The sequence below is a fragment of the Bos taurus genome, chromosome 10, assembly GCF_002263795.3.
Source record: "Bos taurus isolate L1 Dominette 01449 registration number 42190680 breed Hereford chromosome 10, ARS-UCD2.0, whole genome shotgun sequence".
Taxonomy (NCBI): Eukaryota; Metazoa; Chordata; class Mammalia; order Artiodactyla; family Bovidae; genus Bos; species Bos taurus.
The window spans coordinates 85,053,872-85,071,716 of record NC_037337.1 but is presented as its reverse complement, the minus strand read 5'-3'; the positions used below and the strand labels follow the sequence as shown (position 1 = coordinate 85,071,716).

Sequence of the window (17,845 nt, the reverse complement as noted above, 5' to 3'; positions counted from 1 at the left end):
GTGGACTGTCGCCTCCACAGGGAGGAGAGTTTTCATTCACCGCTCTCGGCATCCTTGGGAAGGCAGGGATCCTTCAAGCCGGTTGGCGTGAGGCTCCACAGAAGCCCCCTGGCCTGCAGGTCTGTGAAGTCGCCGCCCAGAGCTTGCAGCTTGGTCCCTATCCGAGCCCAACACACACCCGCTCCCTCGGCCGTCTGCTTTATAGTGGGCAGGCGAGAGGACAAGGCAGCCTCGGTCACTGACTCCCGCCCCCGCCCCCGCCCCAACCCCCACCCCCTACAAAGTGCCCCCTTCCTGGAGCCTAAGCCTTCCACTTTAATATCCAGAAACTCATTGTTTAGCCCAGTCTTAGGCGTCGCGGCCTTTTGAAAGGAAGGGGATGACGTGGACATAGACCTCCGAAGCTGGACGGGGTCTCGGGGGTTCGAAGTGCAGCCAGCCACGGGGTGCCCAGATCTTCCGGGCTTTGACCGCAGCGAAACATAAGTGGCTTGGTGCCAGGGGACCCGGGTCCAGTAGGCGGGACGGGGATGGGAGGGGGCGTGGCCAGCTGGCGTACAGCTGGTAGGGACGGGGCCCGGATAGGGGGCGGGGCCCGGAGGGGCAGGGGTTCCGCTCGGCGGGCAGGGCCCGGAGGGGCCGAAGCCGGCAGGTGGGTCAGAGGACCTGGCTTGGCTCCTGGGGCGCCGTTCAGCAAAGGGCCATAGGAAGGGGTGACTTAGGAGGGCCCGGGGTTAGTTGAGCTTTTGGAGATCCCAAAGTGGATCCCTACCCTTCGAAGTATCGAGAATGGGAAGTTAATGATTTCTGACAGAAAATGCCGCCTCCTAGTTGAAGGAGGCTGGCTACGCGTACTAGTGGAGAAGGAAATGGCAATCCACTCCAGTATTCTTGCCTGGAGAATCCCATGGACAGAAGAGCCTTGGCAGGCTACAGTCCATGGGGTCCCAAGAGTCGGACACAATTTAGCGGCTAAACCACCACATGTACTAGACTCCCGCCAAATTCCTTGTCTTGCTTGAAATTATTTTTCCAAGATTAAGCAAGACTTAAAAGAAGGAAAGAAAAAAAGACTCCTGAAATTAGATTTAAACGTTTCAGATGAGGTAGAGTACATAGGTATACACTGTGGAAATCATCTGTACTGTCCTGTGGCCTGGTGTAATTATTTAAACGTATATTTTTATATGCAGGGGGGAAAACTTACATTATATGACATTTATGGTGTTTTGTTTTTTTTTTTTTAAGAAAAAGGCATTGAACCCATAAAATAAAACCATATTTTTTCATTCATACAAATATTTGTATATATATCTATATAACATGGTTCTGGAAGGCTACACTTCAAGTTAGTAACAGTAAGTACCTCTGGGAGAAGACTAAGACTGATTAATGAGTGGAGGTTTTTAAAATTTTATCTGTATTACTTGAATCTTAAACAGTAAGAATGTATTGACATATGTAATTTACAATTTGTTTTCCACCATAGAATTCTACCTTAAAATGCACCTATAAAATGAGGTTAATTAACCCAAGCTCAGTTCAGTTCAGTTGCTCAGTCGTGTCGGACTCTTTGCAACTCCATGAACTGCAGCATGACAGGCCTCCCTGTCCATCACCAACTCTCGGAGTTTACCCAAATTCATATCCATTGATTCAGTGATGCTATCCAACCATCTCATCCTCTGTCGTCCCCTTCTCCTCCTGCCCTCAATCTTTCCCAGCTTTTCAAATGAGTCAGCTCTTCGCATCAGGTGGACAAAGTATTGGAGTTCCAGCTTCAACATTAGTCCTTTCAATGAACACCCAGGACTGATCTCCTTTAGGATGAACTGGTTGGATCTCTTTGCAGCCCAAGGGACTCTCAAGAGTCTTCTCCAACACCACAGTTCAAAAGCATCAATTCTTCGGCGCTCAGCTTTCCGTATAGTCCAACTCTCACATCCATACATGACTACTGGAAAAACCATAGCCTTGACTAGCCAGACCTTTGTTGACAAAGTAATGTCTCTGCTTTTTCCTATGCTGTCTAGGTTGGTCATAACCTTCCTTCCAAGGAGTGAGCGTCTTTTAATTTCATGACTGCAATCACGATTTGCAGTGATTTTGGAGCCCAGAAAAATAAAGTTTGCCACTGTTTCCACTATTTCCCCATCTATTTGCCATGAAGTGATGGGACCAGATGCCATGACCTTAGTTTTCTGAATGTTGAGCTTTAAGCCAACTTTTTCACTCTCCTCTTTCACTTTCATCAAGAAGCTCTTCAGTTCTTCTTCACTTTCTGCCATAAGGGTGGTGTCATCTGCATATATGAGGTTATTGATATTTCTCCCGGCAATCTTGATTCCAGCTTGTACTTTTTCTAGCCTAGCATTTTTCATGATGTACTCTGCATATAAGTTAAATAAGCAGGGTGACAATATACAGCCTTGACATACTCCTTTTCCTATTTGGAACCAGTCTGTTGTTCCATGTCCAGTTCTAACTGTTGCTTCCTGACCTGCATACAGGTTTCTCAAGAGGCAGGTCAGGTGGTCTGGTATTCTCATCTCTTGAAGAATTTTCCACAGTTTGTGATCCACACAGTCAAAGGTTTTGGCATAGTCAATAAAGCAGAAATAGATGTTTTTCTGGAACTCTCTTGCTTTTTCCATGATCCAGCAGATGTTGGCAATTTGATCTCTGGTTTCTCTGCCTTTTCTAAAACCAGCTTGAACTGGTTCACATATTGCTGAAGCCTGGCTTGGAGAATTTTGAGCGTTACTTTACTAGTGTGTGAGATGAGTGCAGTTGTGCAGTAGTCTGAGCATTGTTTGGCATTGCCTTTCTTTGGGATTGGAATGAAAACTGACCTTTTCCTGTCCTGTGGCCACTGCTGAGTGTTCCAAATTGGCTGGCATATTGAGTGCAGCACTTTCACAGCATCATCTTTCAGGATTTGGAATAGCTCAACTGGAATTCCATCACCTCCACTAGCTTTGTTTATAGTGATGCTTCCTAAGGCCCACTTGACTTCACATTCCATGATGTCTGGCTCTAGGTGAGTGATCACACCATGGTGATTATCTTGGTCACGAAGATCTTTTTTATACAGTTCTTCTGTGTATTCTTGCCACCTCTTCTTAATATCTTCTGCTTCTGTTAGGTCCTTACCATTTCTGTCCTTTATTGAGCCCATCTTTGCATGAAATATTCCCTTGGTATCTCTAATTTTCTTGAAGAGATCTCTAGTCTTTCCCATTCTATTGTTTTCCTCTATTTCTTTGCATTGATCGCTGAGGAAGGCTTTCTTATCTCTCCTTGCTATTCTTTGGAACTCTGCATTCAAATGGGTATATTTTTCCTTTTCTCCTTCGCTTTTCGCTTCTTTTCTTTTCACAGCTATTTGTAAGGCCTCCTCAGACAGCCATTTTGCTTTTTTGCATTTCTTTTTCTTGGGGATGGTCTTGATCCCTATCTCCTGTACAATGTCACGAACCTCTGTCCATAGTTCATCAGGCACTCTGTCTATCAGATCTAGTCCCTTAAATTAACCCAAGTAAAAACATTCTATTAAATTGCTGTGTCATGAAAGATGTGTGGATGTGTAATCTTGAATTCTTTTTGAAACAACCTCATTTTCAAATATGCATCTTATCCCACTTATTCCATAAATAAGATAGTAATTATCATGTATTCTGATTCATGGATGGAAAATATTTGCCACTGAAAGCACATAGTTACTGGACCAACAATCCTGTCTTTTTGAAAAGTACTTTGTTTAAAGTCTGTCTTTGGACAACATATAGCTGACTCCCAGTTTTAGAAAACAACTCAAGTAATTTTGACTTCTGCTCCCCACATTCATCATTAAAGTGACATGAATGGTGGATTTTATACACCTCAGCATGTACCACCTGAAGGAAGAGAATCCCTTTGACAAGCTTTTACCTTCCCAGTGTTCAAAGACCATTTAAAATGAATGTACACAATAGCTTAATCATGATACACCAAAGGAATTAAGATGTGTTTGTGGCTTTCACTTGGCTGATATTTGTAACAGGTTTATACAGTTTTTTTTTAAATGATCAGTGGTTGACAAAAACATATATTTGCTTTCAAAATGGTTCACTGGTCTCTCTCACCCTGATGGAAGTACATCCAAGGGCAATAGATATACAAAGGAAAGCAGAACAATGGGCTAAATTTGGCTATATTTTCTGATTTGTTTTTTGTTTTTATTACTTTTTGTGTGTGTTTCTAATTAAGCTTTTCTTTTTGACGTCAACTTTTTTGAGCCACTAAGCATAAGGGAAAATTATTGGCAGTCATTAAAAAATAAAAATTAGTATGTTATAAATGGTTCCTTATTTCTTATCATTTTAAATCTTAACTGTCCAATTTGGTTTATGGAGCCTCTAATATGTGACCCTAATAGACCTTTAACTTCCCAGTAATCCTCATCAGTCAGATCTACACTATTTGAGCTTATCTCATCCAGCTGGAAAGCTGTGTGAAGGCTTGGGCTTTGGAGTTGGGCTGACCCTGTTCTCCTATCAACTGAATATATTTCTTAATCCTCCCAGGTCTCAAATTTCCTCATCTGAAATAATAAGAGCTAACATTTGAGAGTTTAAATATCACTCAGTCGTATCTGTCTCTTTGTGACCCCATGGACTGTAGCCCATCAGGCTCCTCTGTCCATGGAATTCTCCAGGCTAGAATACTGGAGTGGATTGCCATGCCCTCCTCCAAGGGATCTTCCCGACCCAGGGACTGAACCTGAGTCTCCTGCATTGCACATTACAGACAGATTCTTCACCATCTGAGCCATCAGGGAAACCCTAATATTTGAGTTTAAATATGTTCCATGCTTTACTTAGACAATTTAATTTAATCATAATAGCCCAGTGAAGTAGTTTCCATTATTATCATTAAAATTATCCCCACTTTATATATAAGGACATGGAGGCTTAGAGAAGTTAATAACTTACCCATGGTCACACAGAAAGTGGTAGAGCCTGGGATTTATATCTACTGTTAGAGGCGATCTTGAGGGTACTACCTTTTAATCATTTAATGTTTCTTAGTAAGAAAGCCTTTGGGAGGAATTGATTTCTAAGCTCTACTTTTATTTTATGAGTGCTGTAAATTTTGTGTAACTGGTTGTTTCCTTCTTTGCATAGACAATTAGCAAACAAACAGCTGAATGAGTGGCCCAATCAAAGCAGGTATATAGAACTTCATAATAAGCATTATTGTATGGGCCTCATTTCTGGCTCCATTTTATGCATACCTTTTCCCTTTCTCCCTTTTAATTAACATTTGCCATATTTTAGGTAACTTTTTAACACCAAGAAAACTTTTTGAAATCTTGAAATCTTAGAGCTTGTTGTTCAGTCGCTCAGTTGTGTCCTATTCTTTGCGACCCAGTGGACTACAGCATGACAGGCTTCCCTTTCCTTCCTTATCTCCTGGAGTTGCTCAAACTCATGTCCATTGAGTCAGTGATGCCATCCAACCATCTCATCCTCTGTCATCCCCTTCTCCTCCTGCCTTCAATCTTTTCCAGCATCAGGGTCTTTTCCAATGAGTCAGTTCTTCACATCAGTTGGCCAAAGTATTGGAGCTTCAGCTTCAGCATGAGTCTTTCCAATGAATATTCAGGGTTGATTTCCTTTAGGATTGACTGGTTTGATTTCCTTGCAGTCCAAGGGACTCTCAAGAGTCTTCTCCAGCACCATGGTTTGAAGACATCAATTCTTCAGCACTCAGTCTTTTTTATTGTCCAGCTCTGACATCCATACATGACTACTGGAAAAACCATAGCTTTGACTAGATAGACCTTTGTTGGCAAAGTAATGTCTCTGCTTTTTAATATGCTGTCTAGGTTTATCATTGCTTTTCTTCCAAGGAGCAGACATCTTTTAATTTCATGGCTGAAGTCACTGTCCGAAGTGATTTTGGAGCCCAAGAAAATAAAGTCTTTCACTGTTTCCATCGTGTTCCCACCCATTTGTCATGAAGTAATGCGACTGAATCCATGATCTTTGTTTTTTGAATGTTGAGTTTTGAGCCAGCTTTTTCACTCTCTAGGGCTTCCCTGGGGGCTCAGACGGTAAAGACTCTGTCTGCAATGCAGGAAACCTAGGTTCTATCCCTGGGTCAGAAAGATCCCCTGGAGAAAGAAATGGCAATGCACTCCAGTATTCTTGCCCGGAAAAATCCCATGGACAAAGGAGCTTGGCAGGCTACAGTCCACAGGGTCACAAAGAGTTGGACATGGCTGAGCGACTAACACTTTCACTTTTCCCCTTCATCAAGAGTATCTTTGATTCCTCTTTGCTTTCTATCATAAAGGTAGTGTCATCTGCATATCTGAGGTTATTGATATTTCTCCCAAAATCTTGATTCCAGCTTGTGCTCCATCCATCCTGGCATTTTGCATGATGTGCTCCGCATATAAGTTAAATAAGCAGGGTGACAATATACAGCCTTGATGTACTCCTTTCCCAGTTTGGAACCAGTCCATTGTTCCATGTCTGGTTCTAACTGTTGCTTCTTGACCTGCATACCAGTTTCACAGGAGGCAGGTAAGGTGGTCCAGTATTCTCATCTCTTCTAAGAATTTTCCACAATTTGTTGTGATCCACACAGTCAAAGGCTTTGGCGTAGTCATTGAAGCAGAAGTAGATATTCTTCTGGAATTCTCTTGCTTCTTCTATGATCCAGTGGATGTTGACAATTTGATCTCTGGTTCTTCTGCCTTTTCTAAATCCACCTTGTACATCTGGAATTTCTCGGTTCTCATACTGTTGATGCCTAACTTGAAGAATTTTGAGGATTACTTTGCTACCATGTGAATGAAATGAATGCAATTGTGCAGTAATTTGAACATTTTATTGCATTGCCCTTCTTTGGGATTGGAATGAAAACTGATCTCTTCCAGTCCTGTGGCCACTGCTGAGTTTTCCAAATTTGCTGGCATATCGAGTGCAGCACTTTCACAGCATCATCTTTTAGGATTTGAAATAGCTCAGCTGGAATTCCATCACCTCCATTAGCTTTGTTTGTAGTGATGCTTCCACTAGCTTTGTTTGTAGTGATGCTTCCTAAGGCCCACTTGACTTTGGACTCCAGGATGTCTGACTCCAGGTGAGTGATCATACCATCATGATTATCTGGGCCATGAATATCCTTTTTGTATAGTTCTTCTGTGTATTCTTGCCACCTCTTCTTACTATCTTCTGCCTCTATTAGGTCCATACCATTTCTGTCCTTTATCGAGCCCATCTTTGCATGAAATGTTCCCTTGGTATCACTAATTTTCTTGAAGAGATCTCTAGTCTTTTCCATTCTATTGTTTTCCTCTATTTCTCTGCATTGATCACTGAGGAAGGCTTTCTTAGCTCTCCTTGCTATTCTCTGGAACTCTGCTTTCAGATGGGTATATTTTTCCTTTTCTCCTTTGCCTTTAGCTTCTCTTCTTTTCTCAGCTATTTGTAAGGCCTCCTCAAACAACCATTTTGCCCTCTTGCATTTCTTGGGGATGGTTTTGATCACCGCCTCATGTACAATGTTACGAACCTCTGTCCATAGTTCTTCAGGCACTCTATCAGATCTAATCCTTTGAATCTATTTGTCACTTCTGTCGGGACCAGCCCAATGAACTGACCTGAGAGAGCAGTGCTGCAGAAGAATAAGGAAAAGTAAGACTCAGATCCTAATCCTTGCCTGCCTTTTATTGTTAATGTCTACTTCCTTAATTGTGCTCTAGAGATATCTGTTCTTTACAATCTCAGATTGGGGATAAAGATATATGATGCACAGTCCTCAGTGTCAAACCTTCAGGCCTTTCATGACTTTGTTTAGCCCTTTCTCAGCAACTCCCTCAAGGCTCTGGTTACGGGAACAGTCACTAATGGTTTTCCATCAGTCACATCAGGACTTCAACATCTTGTTTTCAAGATATCTTTCCTCAAAAATAATGGAATTGAAAATCAATTTCATTTAAATTTGTCTTATTTTTAAGCTTTTTATCATAATATATTTACCATCAATAATAAAACTTCTACCTCATCTTCAAAAAAAAAAAAAAAAGATATCTTTCCAGGATGTACTTTTTACTACTCCCAGCCCTTTGCCTGGGGGTGATGAGAAAGTCATTTTTATTTTTCAAAGAGGCCCTGTTAATTATAGTACAGGCCTGTGCATAGCATATTCCCTACAACTTCCACTGTATAATCATAAGAGATTGATTTAGGTCATACCTGAATGGCCTAGTGGTTTTCCCTACTTTCTTCAATTTAAGTCTGAATTTTGCGATAAGGAGTTCAAGATCTGAGCCACAGTCAGCTCCCAGTCTTATTTTTGCTGATGGTAGAGAGCTTCTCCATCTTTGGCTACAAGGAATATCATCAATCTGTTGACCATCTGGTGATGTCCATGTGTAGAGTCGTCTCTTGTGTTATTGGAAGAGGATGTTTGCTATGACTAGTGCATTCTCTTGGCAAAACTCTCTTAACCTTTGCCTTGCTTCATTTTGTACTCCAAGGCCAAACTTGCCTGTTACTCCAGGTATCTCTTGACTTTCTAATTTGCATTCCAGTCCCTATGATGGAAAGGCAGAGAAGGCAATGGCAACCCACTCCAGTACTCTTGCCTGGCAAGTCCCATGAACAGAGGATCGACTTAGCAGCAGCAGCAGAATGATGGAAAGGATATCTTTTTTTTTTTTTAGTGTTAGTTCTAGGTCTTGTAGGTCTTCATAGATCCATTCAACTTCAGCTTCTTTGGCATTAGTGGTTGGGGCATAGATTTGGATTACTGTGATAGTGAAAGTTTGCCTTGGAAGTGACCCAAGATCATTCTGTTGTTTTTGAGACTGCACCCAAGTACTGCACTTTAGACTTTTTTGTTGACTATGAGGGCTACAGCATTTCTTCTAAGGGGTTCTTGCCCACAGTAGTAAATATAATGGTCATCTGAATTAAATTTGCCCATTCCTGTCCATTTTAGTTCACTGATTTCTAAAATGCCAATGTTCACTCTTGCCATCTTCTGTTTGACCACTTCCAATTTACGTTGATTCATGGACCTAACATTCCAGGTTCCTATGCAGTATTGTTCTTTACAGCATTGGACTTTACTTTTCACGACCAGACACATCCACAACTGGGCATTGTTTCTGCTTTGGCTTAGCCTCTTCATGCCTTCCAGAGATACTTCTCCACTCTTCTCTAGTAGCATACTGGACACCTACCAACCTAGGGGGTTCGTCTTTCAACATCATATCTTTTTGCCTTTTCATATTCTTAAAGCTAACTGGTCACATATAATCAACTCTCAGGGGAAAGTCACCAAATATCTTTAGTCAGTGTAGGGCATTTCAAGGCTACTTTATCAGTAAGAGATAAACGGAGGTGGAGGGCTGTCCCTACACCTAATTCCTTTGGTATGCAGAGATGTTAAGTCATCATCCTCATATTTAGCTTCTGGTGTTACCTTGGCCCTTACCCTCCCCCCCACCTTCTTTATAACTTCTTTCTATGGTGTCCCATCCCAAAGGCATCTCTAGGGTAGTAGAACCACCCAGGAGTGAGTTAAAGCAGAGGCTTCAACAATTCAAATTACAGAAAATTATACTACACAATAAATAAATACACTCAACACATTTTTAAACAACCGGTCAAAAACTAGGTAACTTCTAAGAAACCCTTCTTTTCATTGTTGTTGTTTAGTTGCTAAGTCGTGTCTGACTCTTTGCGACTCCACGAACTGCAGCACGCTGGGCTTCTTTTCATTAGTTAAGGTCTAATGGGCATTTGCTTGAATAGACTCAAATTGGTGAAAGACTTAGTGTGCACTCAGCAAACCAAGTGATGTGTCTCAGAAAATTTTTCTTGCACTCACAGAAGACCCTTTGCTTTGGTCTCATAACTCTAGATAGTGCCCAATACAAGGCAATGGATTGAGAGAGACTGATCCCAGTCCTTCCCAGTAGGAAGTTAATAGGAACCGATGGTGCAGAGAGGAAATCTGATTTGTCAGGTATAATCTGACATCCAAAGATTAAGTCCCCAAAATCTGCTGGTGTCAAGGCATTCCTCTAGGTAGCCAAGTTCCAAGATTGAAAATTCAGACAATAAATAAAGAGTAAGTGTTAATATATCAACAGTATATATCAGTAAACTGTTTCACTTACAACAAATGCTTTTTTGATAAAGGATTCAATTTTATTTTGTAAAGTATCCTTTGAATTTTAAATTCAAAATTTGTAAAGGATACTTTCTCAGTAAGGAAGAGATTGAAGTCTAGGTTCTCTGTCATAAAAGCAAAGCTCTGCATTCATAAAATAAAAGCAAAGCTTAAGATATTAAGTATGTCGATGCTCCCAAACTTCAGAGTGGGGTTCAGAGACAAGAATGAAGCACAGTCCATTCCTTAAAAGACTTCAGTGGGCAGGTTCCCAAGCTTCAGATACGGTCAAAAAGTGTTAAGTCGCTCAGTCGTGTCCAACTCTTTATGACCCCATGCACTGTAGCCCACTAGGCTCCTCTGTCCATGGACTGTCCAGGCAAGAATACTGGAGTGGGTTGCCCTTTCCTTCTCCAGGGGATATATCTGATCCAGGGATTGCACCTGGGTCTCTCACATTGCAGGCAGACTCTTTACTGTCTGAATCACCGGGGAGCCAGATATGGTCAGTTAGGGCCCAAAGAGTGTATGGGACTCTCAGTGGAACAAAAGCTCAGTCTTCAGAAGCAGAACTCAAGGCCAAATCTAGGCCAGCAGTTGAGACTTGGGCAGGCACTTCTTATATTTTTCCTGCTTAAGGTTAAGATTGGTCCTACAGATAAGATCAGGGTTTAGCCTAAATACACTGGGAAAAGTTCAGGGAAGAAAGGGATGGACCCATCAATGAACAAAGTAGGGTTGCTAGGGCTGATAGGACCTGACAAGGAGTCAGAGATGGTTGTTTTGTTACAAAATGTTTGCTGGGTGCTCTAGAAAACCCACCACATGTTGTATGGATAGGATTTTAAAAAAAATACAGTTGGTTTTATTTATTTTTTATTTATATTCTTATTTTTGGCTGTGCTGGGTCTTCATTGCTGCACACAGGCTTTCTCTAGTTGTGGCAAGTGGGGGCTACTGTCAGGTTGGGGTGCACAGGCTTCTCATTTATGGTACTTTCTCTTGTTGCAGAGCATGGGCTCTAGAGTGTTTGGGCTTCAGGAGTTGTGGCACGTGGGCTTAGCTGTATTGTATGTAGCATGTGGAATCTTCCTAGACCAGAGATTGAAACCATGTGCCCTGCAGAGTCTTAACCATGGACTACCAGAGAAATCCAGGATTTTTATTAATATATGGTCTATGATTACAGTGGTTTTTCCTGTGGTCATGTATGGATGTGAGAGTTGGACTGTGAAGAAGGCTGAGTGCCGAAGAATTGATGCTTTTGAACTGTGGTGTTGGAGAAGAGTCTTGAGAGTCCCTTGGACTGCAAGGAGATCCAACCAGTCCATTCTGAAGGAGATCAGCCCTGGGATTTCCTTGGAAGGAATGATGCTAAAGCTGAAACTCCAGTACTTTGGCCACCTCATGCGAAGAGTTGACTCATTGGAAAAGACTCTGATGCTGGGAGGGATTAGGAGCAGGAGCAGAAGGGGATGACAGAGGATGAGATGGCTGGATGGCATCACTGACTCGATGGATGTGAGTCTGAGTGAACTCCGGGAGTTGGTGATGGACAGGGAGGCCTGGCGTGCTGCGATTCACGGGGTCGCAAAGAGTCGGACACGACTGAGCGACTGATCTGATCTGATCTGATTACAGTGTTACAATTTGCTGGGCCTGACAGATTTTTTACCATTGAGATGTTTATGGAAGAAAGTTTGAATTTGCTGCCAGGCATCTGCTTGTGCATTTGAGTGAGCCTTTGGCTCACCTCCATGGAATACTGGTTGGCCCAAAACTGCATGCACAGAGGCTCTACAAAGAGGAAAATAAGGTGGGTCAATACAATGGCCAGTTCCTGGATAGTAGATTATCTGGGGTCTGTCTTTCCCATGGGCTTGTAACCGTTCAGAGGCTATACGAGCATAGACTTCACTCTTCCAGTTATGATCATCCATGCTAACAATAAACAGGAAGGGCCCCTGGGCCTTTTCCAATGGAATAAGACTTTGGTGGTTGGTTTTCTCTAGTGGGTTGCCCCAAATATCCACAAAATTTAAAAAGCCTGACTCAGTGATTGTATATTTTTCTAGGTCATAGCTGAGCTCAGGAATAATCATATCTTTGTAATGCAGAGGAGCTAGTGTGTTGGCCACGCAGGCATTAATAACTATAGTGGCTGTGATGCCCTTCAAGAAAGAGGCCATTGAGAGACACAGGTCACCTCCTTTGGAAAAGCCAAGAAGCCCAACACCAGGGCCTTTCACCTGATGAAAAGAGAGAGCGAGAACAAGTTTAGAATTCATAAGTGGAGAATTTAACTGTGATTTTACATTCTCTAGGCAGCTTTCTGAAATGTCATTTGCTTTTCATCCTTACGCAACAGTCCACAAAGTTCAAATATATTTTCTAATGGGCAAATCAATTAATTTCCTAGTACACAGGGCCTCCACTAACATTTATGGCAACTGGGTCAAGAGTACACACAGAGGCCCATATACTCTATACCTAAATACTTTAAAAAGTTACAAATATTTAAAAGTTAAATAAAATATATTTTTCCTGTAACCTTGATAAATACACCTCCATAACAACTTATAAGGTCAGGATCAAATTTTATATCTTGGAACTCCTTGGAGTTCTGTACTGGAACATGGCATGGGGGGAGCACCAGCCCCTGCCCCAGTCTCTGGTTTTTAGCCAACTCTCCTTCTCTTCCCATCCCTGGCTCCACATTGTACCTTAAGAGCCCCCTTACACATGGACACCCCAGCCTATATGTGTAAGGCCTAGGTATATTCCCATGAATGGACCCAGAGAAGCAGAATAGGGCCTGGAAGCAAGATCAGAGCTGGTTGGCAGATAATTCTGGGGTTCCAGGTCTAAAGGGCATGGTGGGAGGGGCACATGGTTTCCAGGTAGACATATTCCCTTGGTCCCTCAAACTCCACACCCTGTGGGCAGGAATGCAGCCAAAGGAAGGCCAGAGAGTGGTCATCTAAAACAAAAGGCTCCCAGCCTGATAATATATATTAGTCTCTTCTTGTTCCTGGGGCCTTATAACCCATAAGTAAATCATCAGTTCAAGATCATCTAGGTTTAGCAGCTTTGTTGAGACTAGTCCCTGAATTCTAACAGAATTAGACTTTGCAGTACATCTTACTCCTTAACATTAGAATGTTTGGGTTTCTTTAAGTCTAGATAGTAGCAAAGAGTATGTATTCCATTCCATTTATAATAATTCCAAAATGTTTTAATTAACTTTTTCAGTCTCAGATAAGAACTTTATCTACAAAACCATAATGCAGTTAATACACTTAACAAAATTAATGATTCCTTCACAGCATCAAATACAAATGCCTTATTCAAATGTCACCTGTTCCTTCAAAAATCTCTTTATAGGCAAACTTTACTCCTCTACACATTTACATTAATTTTTTTTTGGCGGGGGGGGTGGTGGTGCACACGCAGGATCTTAGTTCCCTGACCAGAGATCACGCCTCTGCCCCTGCGGTGTAGGTGCAAGTGGGCCACTACTGGAGCACCAGGGAAGAACCTACATTAATCTTATAAATGAGAAAAACTGAATCCCAGAGAGGCACCTCCTTTATTCAGGACTATAAGGCCACTTGGTAGTAGACCCAGAACCAGAACTCAACGTTAGTGACTTTTAAGTCCAACTCTTTGAATTCTGATCAAGAACTAAACGGAATTGAGTCACAGGGGATTGAAGAGAGATAGGCAGAAATGAAAACAATAATCCTAACAACTTTTGAATAAGCCTTTGTACCTCATGCCATATTTCCAGCCCTGGGTGTCCTGGTAGAGCTTTTGGATCCAGCCCTGTGTTGGCTTCACCCGCTCTGCTCTGCATTCAGGCAAGCGCCAGAACCCACCTTTGGATGCTGTAGCATGAAGTTCACGGCTTCTTCAAAATACTCCAGGCACACATCATTCAGATGTTCAGGGAGGTCTTCAAATCTGAAATAAGCCAGGGCAAGCACAGCAAAACCATGTCCGGCCAGAAGGCTGGCCCTGTATTCACAAAGGCCCCCACTACTTCCAAACAGGTCGAGGATTCCAGGGAAGGGTTTGCTGCCTGGAGAGCACCACAAATAATAAGGGTTTTAAGCGCTAAGAAGACATTCTTGAGATTCAGAATTTGGTCAGCAAAAAGGAGTTTTTAAAGCAAGGAAGGTTGGGGATGAAGTGGGGGTGTTAAGGTGGAGGAGGACTCTTTTTACTTTTTTTTTTTAAATAAACTTTGGGGAGAAGGGAGGGGGAACAAAATGCCTTATTTTCTCCAGAAATTTTCACGTATTTGCAAAAAACAATAATGATAATATGAACCAAGTTAGAAATAACAGCATGAAATATACATTTCTACCAAATTTTCCTAAAAAAAAAAAACACCTGAGAATGCTTTGACAGCTGTAAAACACTCTACAAATACAGGGGATTATTAGAATATATTCCCTAACTCCTTACGCTCTCTGCTCCAGCCTTAAAGAATGCCATCCCTAAATGTGCCCTGTTCTCATTGGCCCCTGAAAATGGTGTACACTATTCTCCTCCCCTCGCCACCTTTTTTGACCTGGTTGATTCATCAGTCTTCAAATTTAAGTTTAGATCTCCATTCCTGGTAGCTTTCCCAACCTCCCCCACCAACCCCCTCAGGCTGAGTTGAATTAGGTAGTATTTCATTTGTTCCCACCAGCACCCTGGGCCTACAATTCCCATATCATATCACTTACCATTCATCGATCCAAGTATAGTTGCCTACATACTCTAATAGGCGGGAGGTACAATGAAGCCCACGTCTGACTTTGCTAGCTACTGTAAGTAGCATAATCCTTGATTTAATATATATTTGTTAAATGATTGAACTTTTCTACATTGTTTACATAAAGTCTTTGAGTCGGAACACAATAAATTTTAAGTGGGCCACAGTAGTACTAAAATAGTTAACAGTTGACTTAATTGAAATACAGTTGGGCAGTGAAAAAAAATTTTTTTAAACTGAAAGTCTTTAGGAGATTCTTATTGAGTCAGCAAGATTTATTGAGCTCCTATTATATCCCTGTGTAAGTCTCTAGGAATATAGAGATATGGAGATATGTAAGTCACAATTCCAGCCCCAGGAGTTCATAGTTGAGTGGGCAGCGACCAGTTAAGGTTGTAAATTGCTAAAGAACTGTAAGAATAAAGTAGGGCTTCCTGTTTTGGAGAAAGTCACAGGATTCAGTTTAGGGATTCTGTGAACAGTGGCAGCTCCAGCATTTGTATATAGTAGGGGTTTCAGTCAGGAGTTTGGTTGGAAGGGGTGGGTCACCTGTCCGGTTTGCAGACCACTTTTACCTAGCAAGCATCTTGTTTTTACTTAGACTAGCGTTTCTAACCTTAGCACTATAGATAACTTTGAGCAAGATAATTCTTTTTGTGGGGTTGTCCTGTGCACTGTGGGTTTTTTGCACCGTCTCTGGCCTCTACCCACTACCCACTAGGTGCCAATAGCACTCCCTCCCCGAGTTGTGATAAGCAAAAATGTCTCCAGATATTGCCAAATACCCTTGGAGAAGGGAAAATCATCCAGGTTGAGAACCACTGACAGACGGTTTATGACAGGAGGAGGGGACCTGCAAGCAGTTTGTTTGTTTTTCAGTAAGTTTGATGTGAAAGAAGGCAAAAATCATTCTTGCACATCAGCAGAAGTCATTGCCTAATATTAGCATTAATATCTGAGATACAGCTGCGTGGCTGGCACATAAGCAGCATAAATGTCCTTTCTGAGTCGGCTGAAAGCACTTTTAGCATACAGCTAAGGGAGTGGCAGTACCTCCAAGCAGTACCTCCAGGCAGTGCACTGAAATTTAGAGGAGAAACTGCCACCCAAAATTCATGGTAGACTCTGGAGCTTGGGGGCTAGTTTGGAGAAGTTCCACAACCACAGGGTTCCGTAGGCAGACAAGGGGCCGCCCAGGGTCTCGGGACTATACCCAGCTTTCCACAACAGCCTGGAAAGGGAGCGGCTCACCTGGAGGCAGGAAGAGCGTGGCGCGCACCCGGCCCGCGCGCACCGGCTCGCGCCGCACTCCGGGTGCCAGGAAGTCGCGCTTGTGCACCGCCCGGCCCAGGAGCCGCTGGGCCTCGGGCTCGTGACCGTCGAGCACCTCCAGCTCCACGGCGAAGGGCGTCTGCACGTCCCGCTTCACCAAGCGCAGCAAAGGCTTCTCGGGCTCCATAGCCCAGAAGAGCCCCATGGGCTCGAGCCCCGCGAAGCTGCCGCCCAGCGCGGGCGCGCGCTCCAGGTCCAGCAGGCCGGCGGCGTCGGCGCAGTAGCGCGCGTGGGCCCTGAAGAGCGCGCCTTTCTCGTCGCGCAGGGACGCGCGCAGCGTGACCGGCTGCCCCGGCGCCAGGCCGCGCACAGTGATGCGCACGGGCTCGTCCCAGCGGCAGCGGCCCGCGGGCTCCAGCGTCACTGTCACTGCCATCCAGATCCCGACGGAAAAGGCGTGGCCCGTCAGAGTCAAGAGCAGGGCTTGGCGTCTCTCCACCTCCCTAAAAGGCCGTCGCAGTTAGAACCTTAGAGCTACTCCCGTGGGTTGTGGTAGGGACACTCGTTAAACTGCTTTGTGAGGTCTCCTGGAGTATGTGCAGTCCGCTATTGCTTGAGTGGAAGAAAGTGTCTGCTAAAGCAAAAGTTACCGTTAATTATTAATCCTGCAGTCCAGGGTTCAGTTCAGTTGCTCGTGACCCCATGAACCGCCCCAGGCCAGGCCTCCCTGTCCATCACCAACTCCTGGCATACACCCAAACCCATGTCCATTGAGTCGATGATACCATCCAACCATCTCATCCTCTGTAGTCCCCTTCTCTTCCTGCCCTCAATCTTTCCCAGCATCAGGGTCTTTTCCAATGAGTCAGTTCTTTGCATCAGGTGGACAAAGTATTAGAGTTTCAGCTTCAACATCAGTCCTTCCAATGAACACCCAGGACTGATCTCCTTTAGGATGGACTGGTTGAATCTCCTTGCAGTCCAAGGGACTCTCAAGAGTCTTCTCCAACACCACAGTTCAAAAGCATCAATTCTTCGGCGCTCAGCCTTCTTCACAGTCCAACTCTCACATCCATACATGACCACTGGAAAAACCATAGCCTTGACTAGACGGACCTTTGTTGGCAAAGTAATGTCTCTGCTTTTGAACATGCTATCTAGGTTGGTCATAACTTTCCTTCCAAGGAGTGAGCGTCTTTTAATTTCATGGCTGCAGTCACAATCTGCAGTGATTTTGGAGCCCAGAAAAACAAAGTCAGCCACTGTTTCCATGTTTCCCTATCCATTTGCCATGAAGTGATGGGACCAGATGCCATGATCTTAGTTTTCTGAATGTTGAGCTTTAAGCCAATTTTTCACTCTCCTCTTTCACTTTCATCAAGAGGCTCTTTAGTTCACCTTCTGCCATAAGGGTGGTGTCATCTGCATATCTGAGGTTACTGATATTTCTCCCGGCAATCTTGATTCCAGCTGTGCTTCTTCCAGCCCAGCGTTTCTCATGATGTACTCTGCATTGAAGTTAAATAAGCAGGGTGACAATATACAGCCTTGACATACTCCTTTTCCTATTTGGAACCAGTCTGTTGTTCCACGTCCAGTTCCAACTGTTGCTTCCTGACCTGCATACAGGTT

At 43.3% G+C, this 17,845-nt stretch overlaps 1 protein-coding gene across 3 annotated transcripts; it reads right to left on the bottom strand.

Annotated features, from left to right (window-relative positions):
- Positions 1-11,317: 11,317 nt before the first annotated feature.
- Positions 11,318-16,827, bottom strand: ACOT6 (acyl-CoA thioesterase 6). 3 transcript variants are annotated; one of them, XM_002691001.7, is made up of 3 exons: positions 16,193-16,827; positions 14,055-14,257; positions 11,318-12,425 (listed from the first exon to the last, which is right to left on the bottom strand). In XM_002691001.7, exons 1-3 carry the CDS (start codon positions 16,647-16,649, stop codon positions 11,820-11,822), a joined length of 1,266 nt encoding a protein of 421 aa, XP_002691047.1. In that variant the 5' UTR covers positions 16,650-16,827; the 3' UTR covers positions 11,318-11,819. The 3 variants fall into 3 exon arrangements, with proteins under 3 accessions (XP_002691047.1, XP_010807898.1, XP_059746921.1); XM_010809596.4 differs by having other exon boundaries at positions 14,055-14,139; positions 16,193-16,268; XM_059890938.1 differs by having other exon boundaries at positions 11,826-11,973.
- Between the last annotated feature and the right edge of the window lie 1,018 nt (positions 16,828-17,845).

Bases quoted from the DNA above. Each gene is read 5' to 3' on its own strand.
- ACOT6 (XM_002691001.7), bottom strand. From the start codon at position 16,649: ATGGCAGTGACAGTGACGCTGGAGCCCGCGGGCCGCTGCCGCTGGGAC. The intron at 14,258-16,192 runs GTGAGCCGCTCC...GGTGCTCTCCAG, and splicing joins CACGCTCTTCCTGCCTCCAG to GCAGCAAACCCTTCCCTGGA. The intron at 12,426-14,054 runs GTGGGTTCTGGC...TCTTTTCATCAG, and splicing joins TCATGCTACAGCATCCAAAG to GTGAAAGGCCCTGGTGTTGG.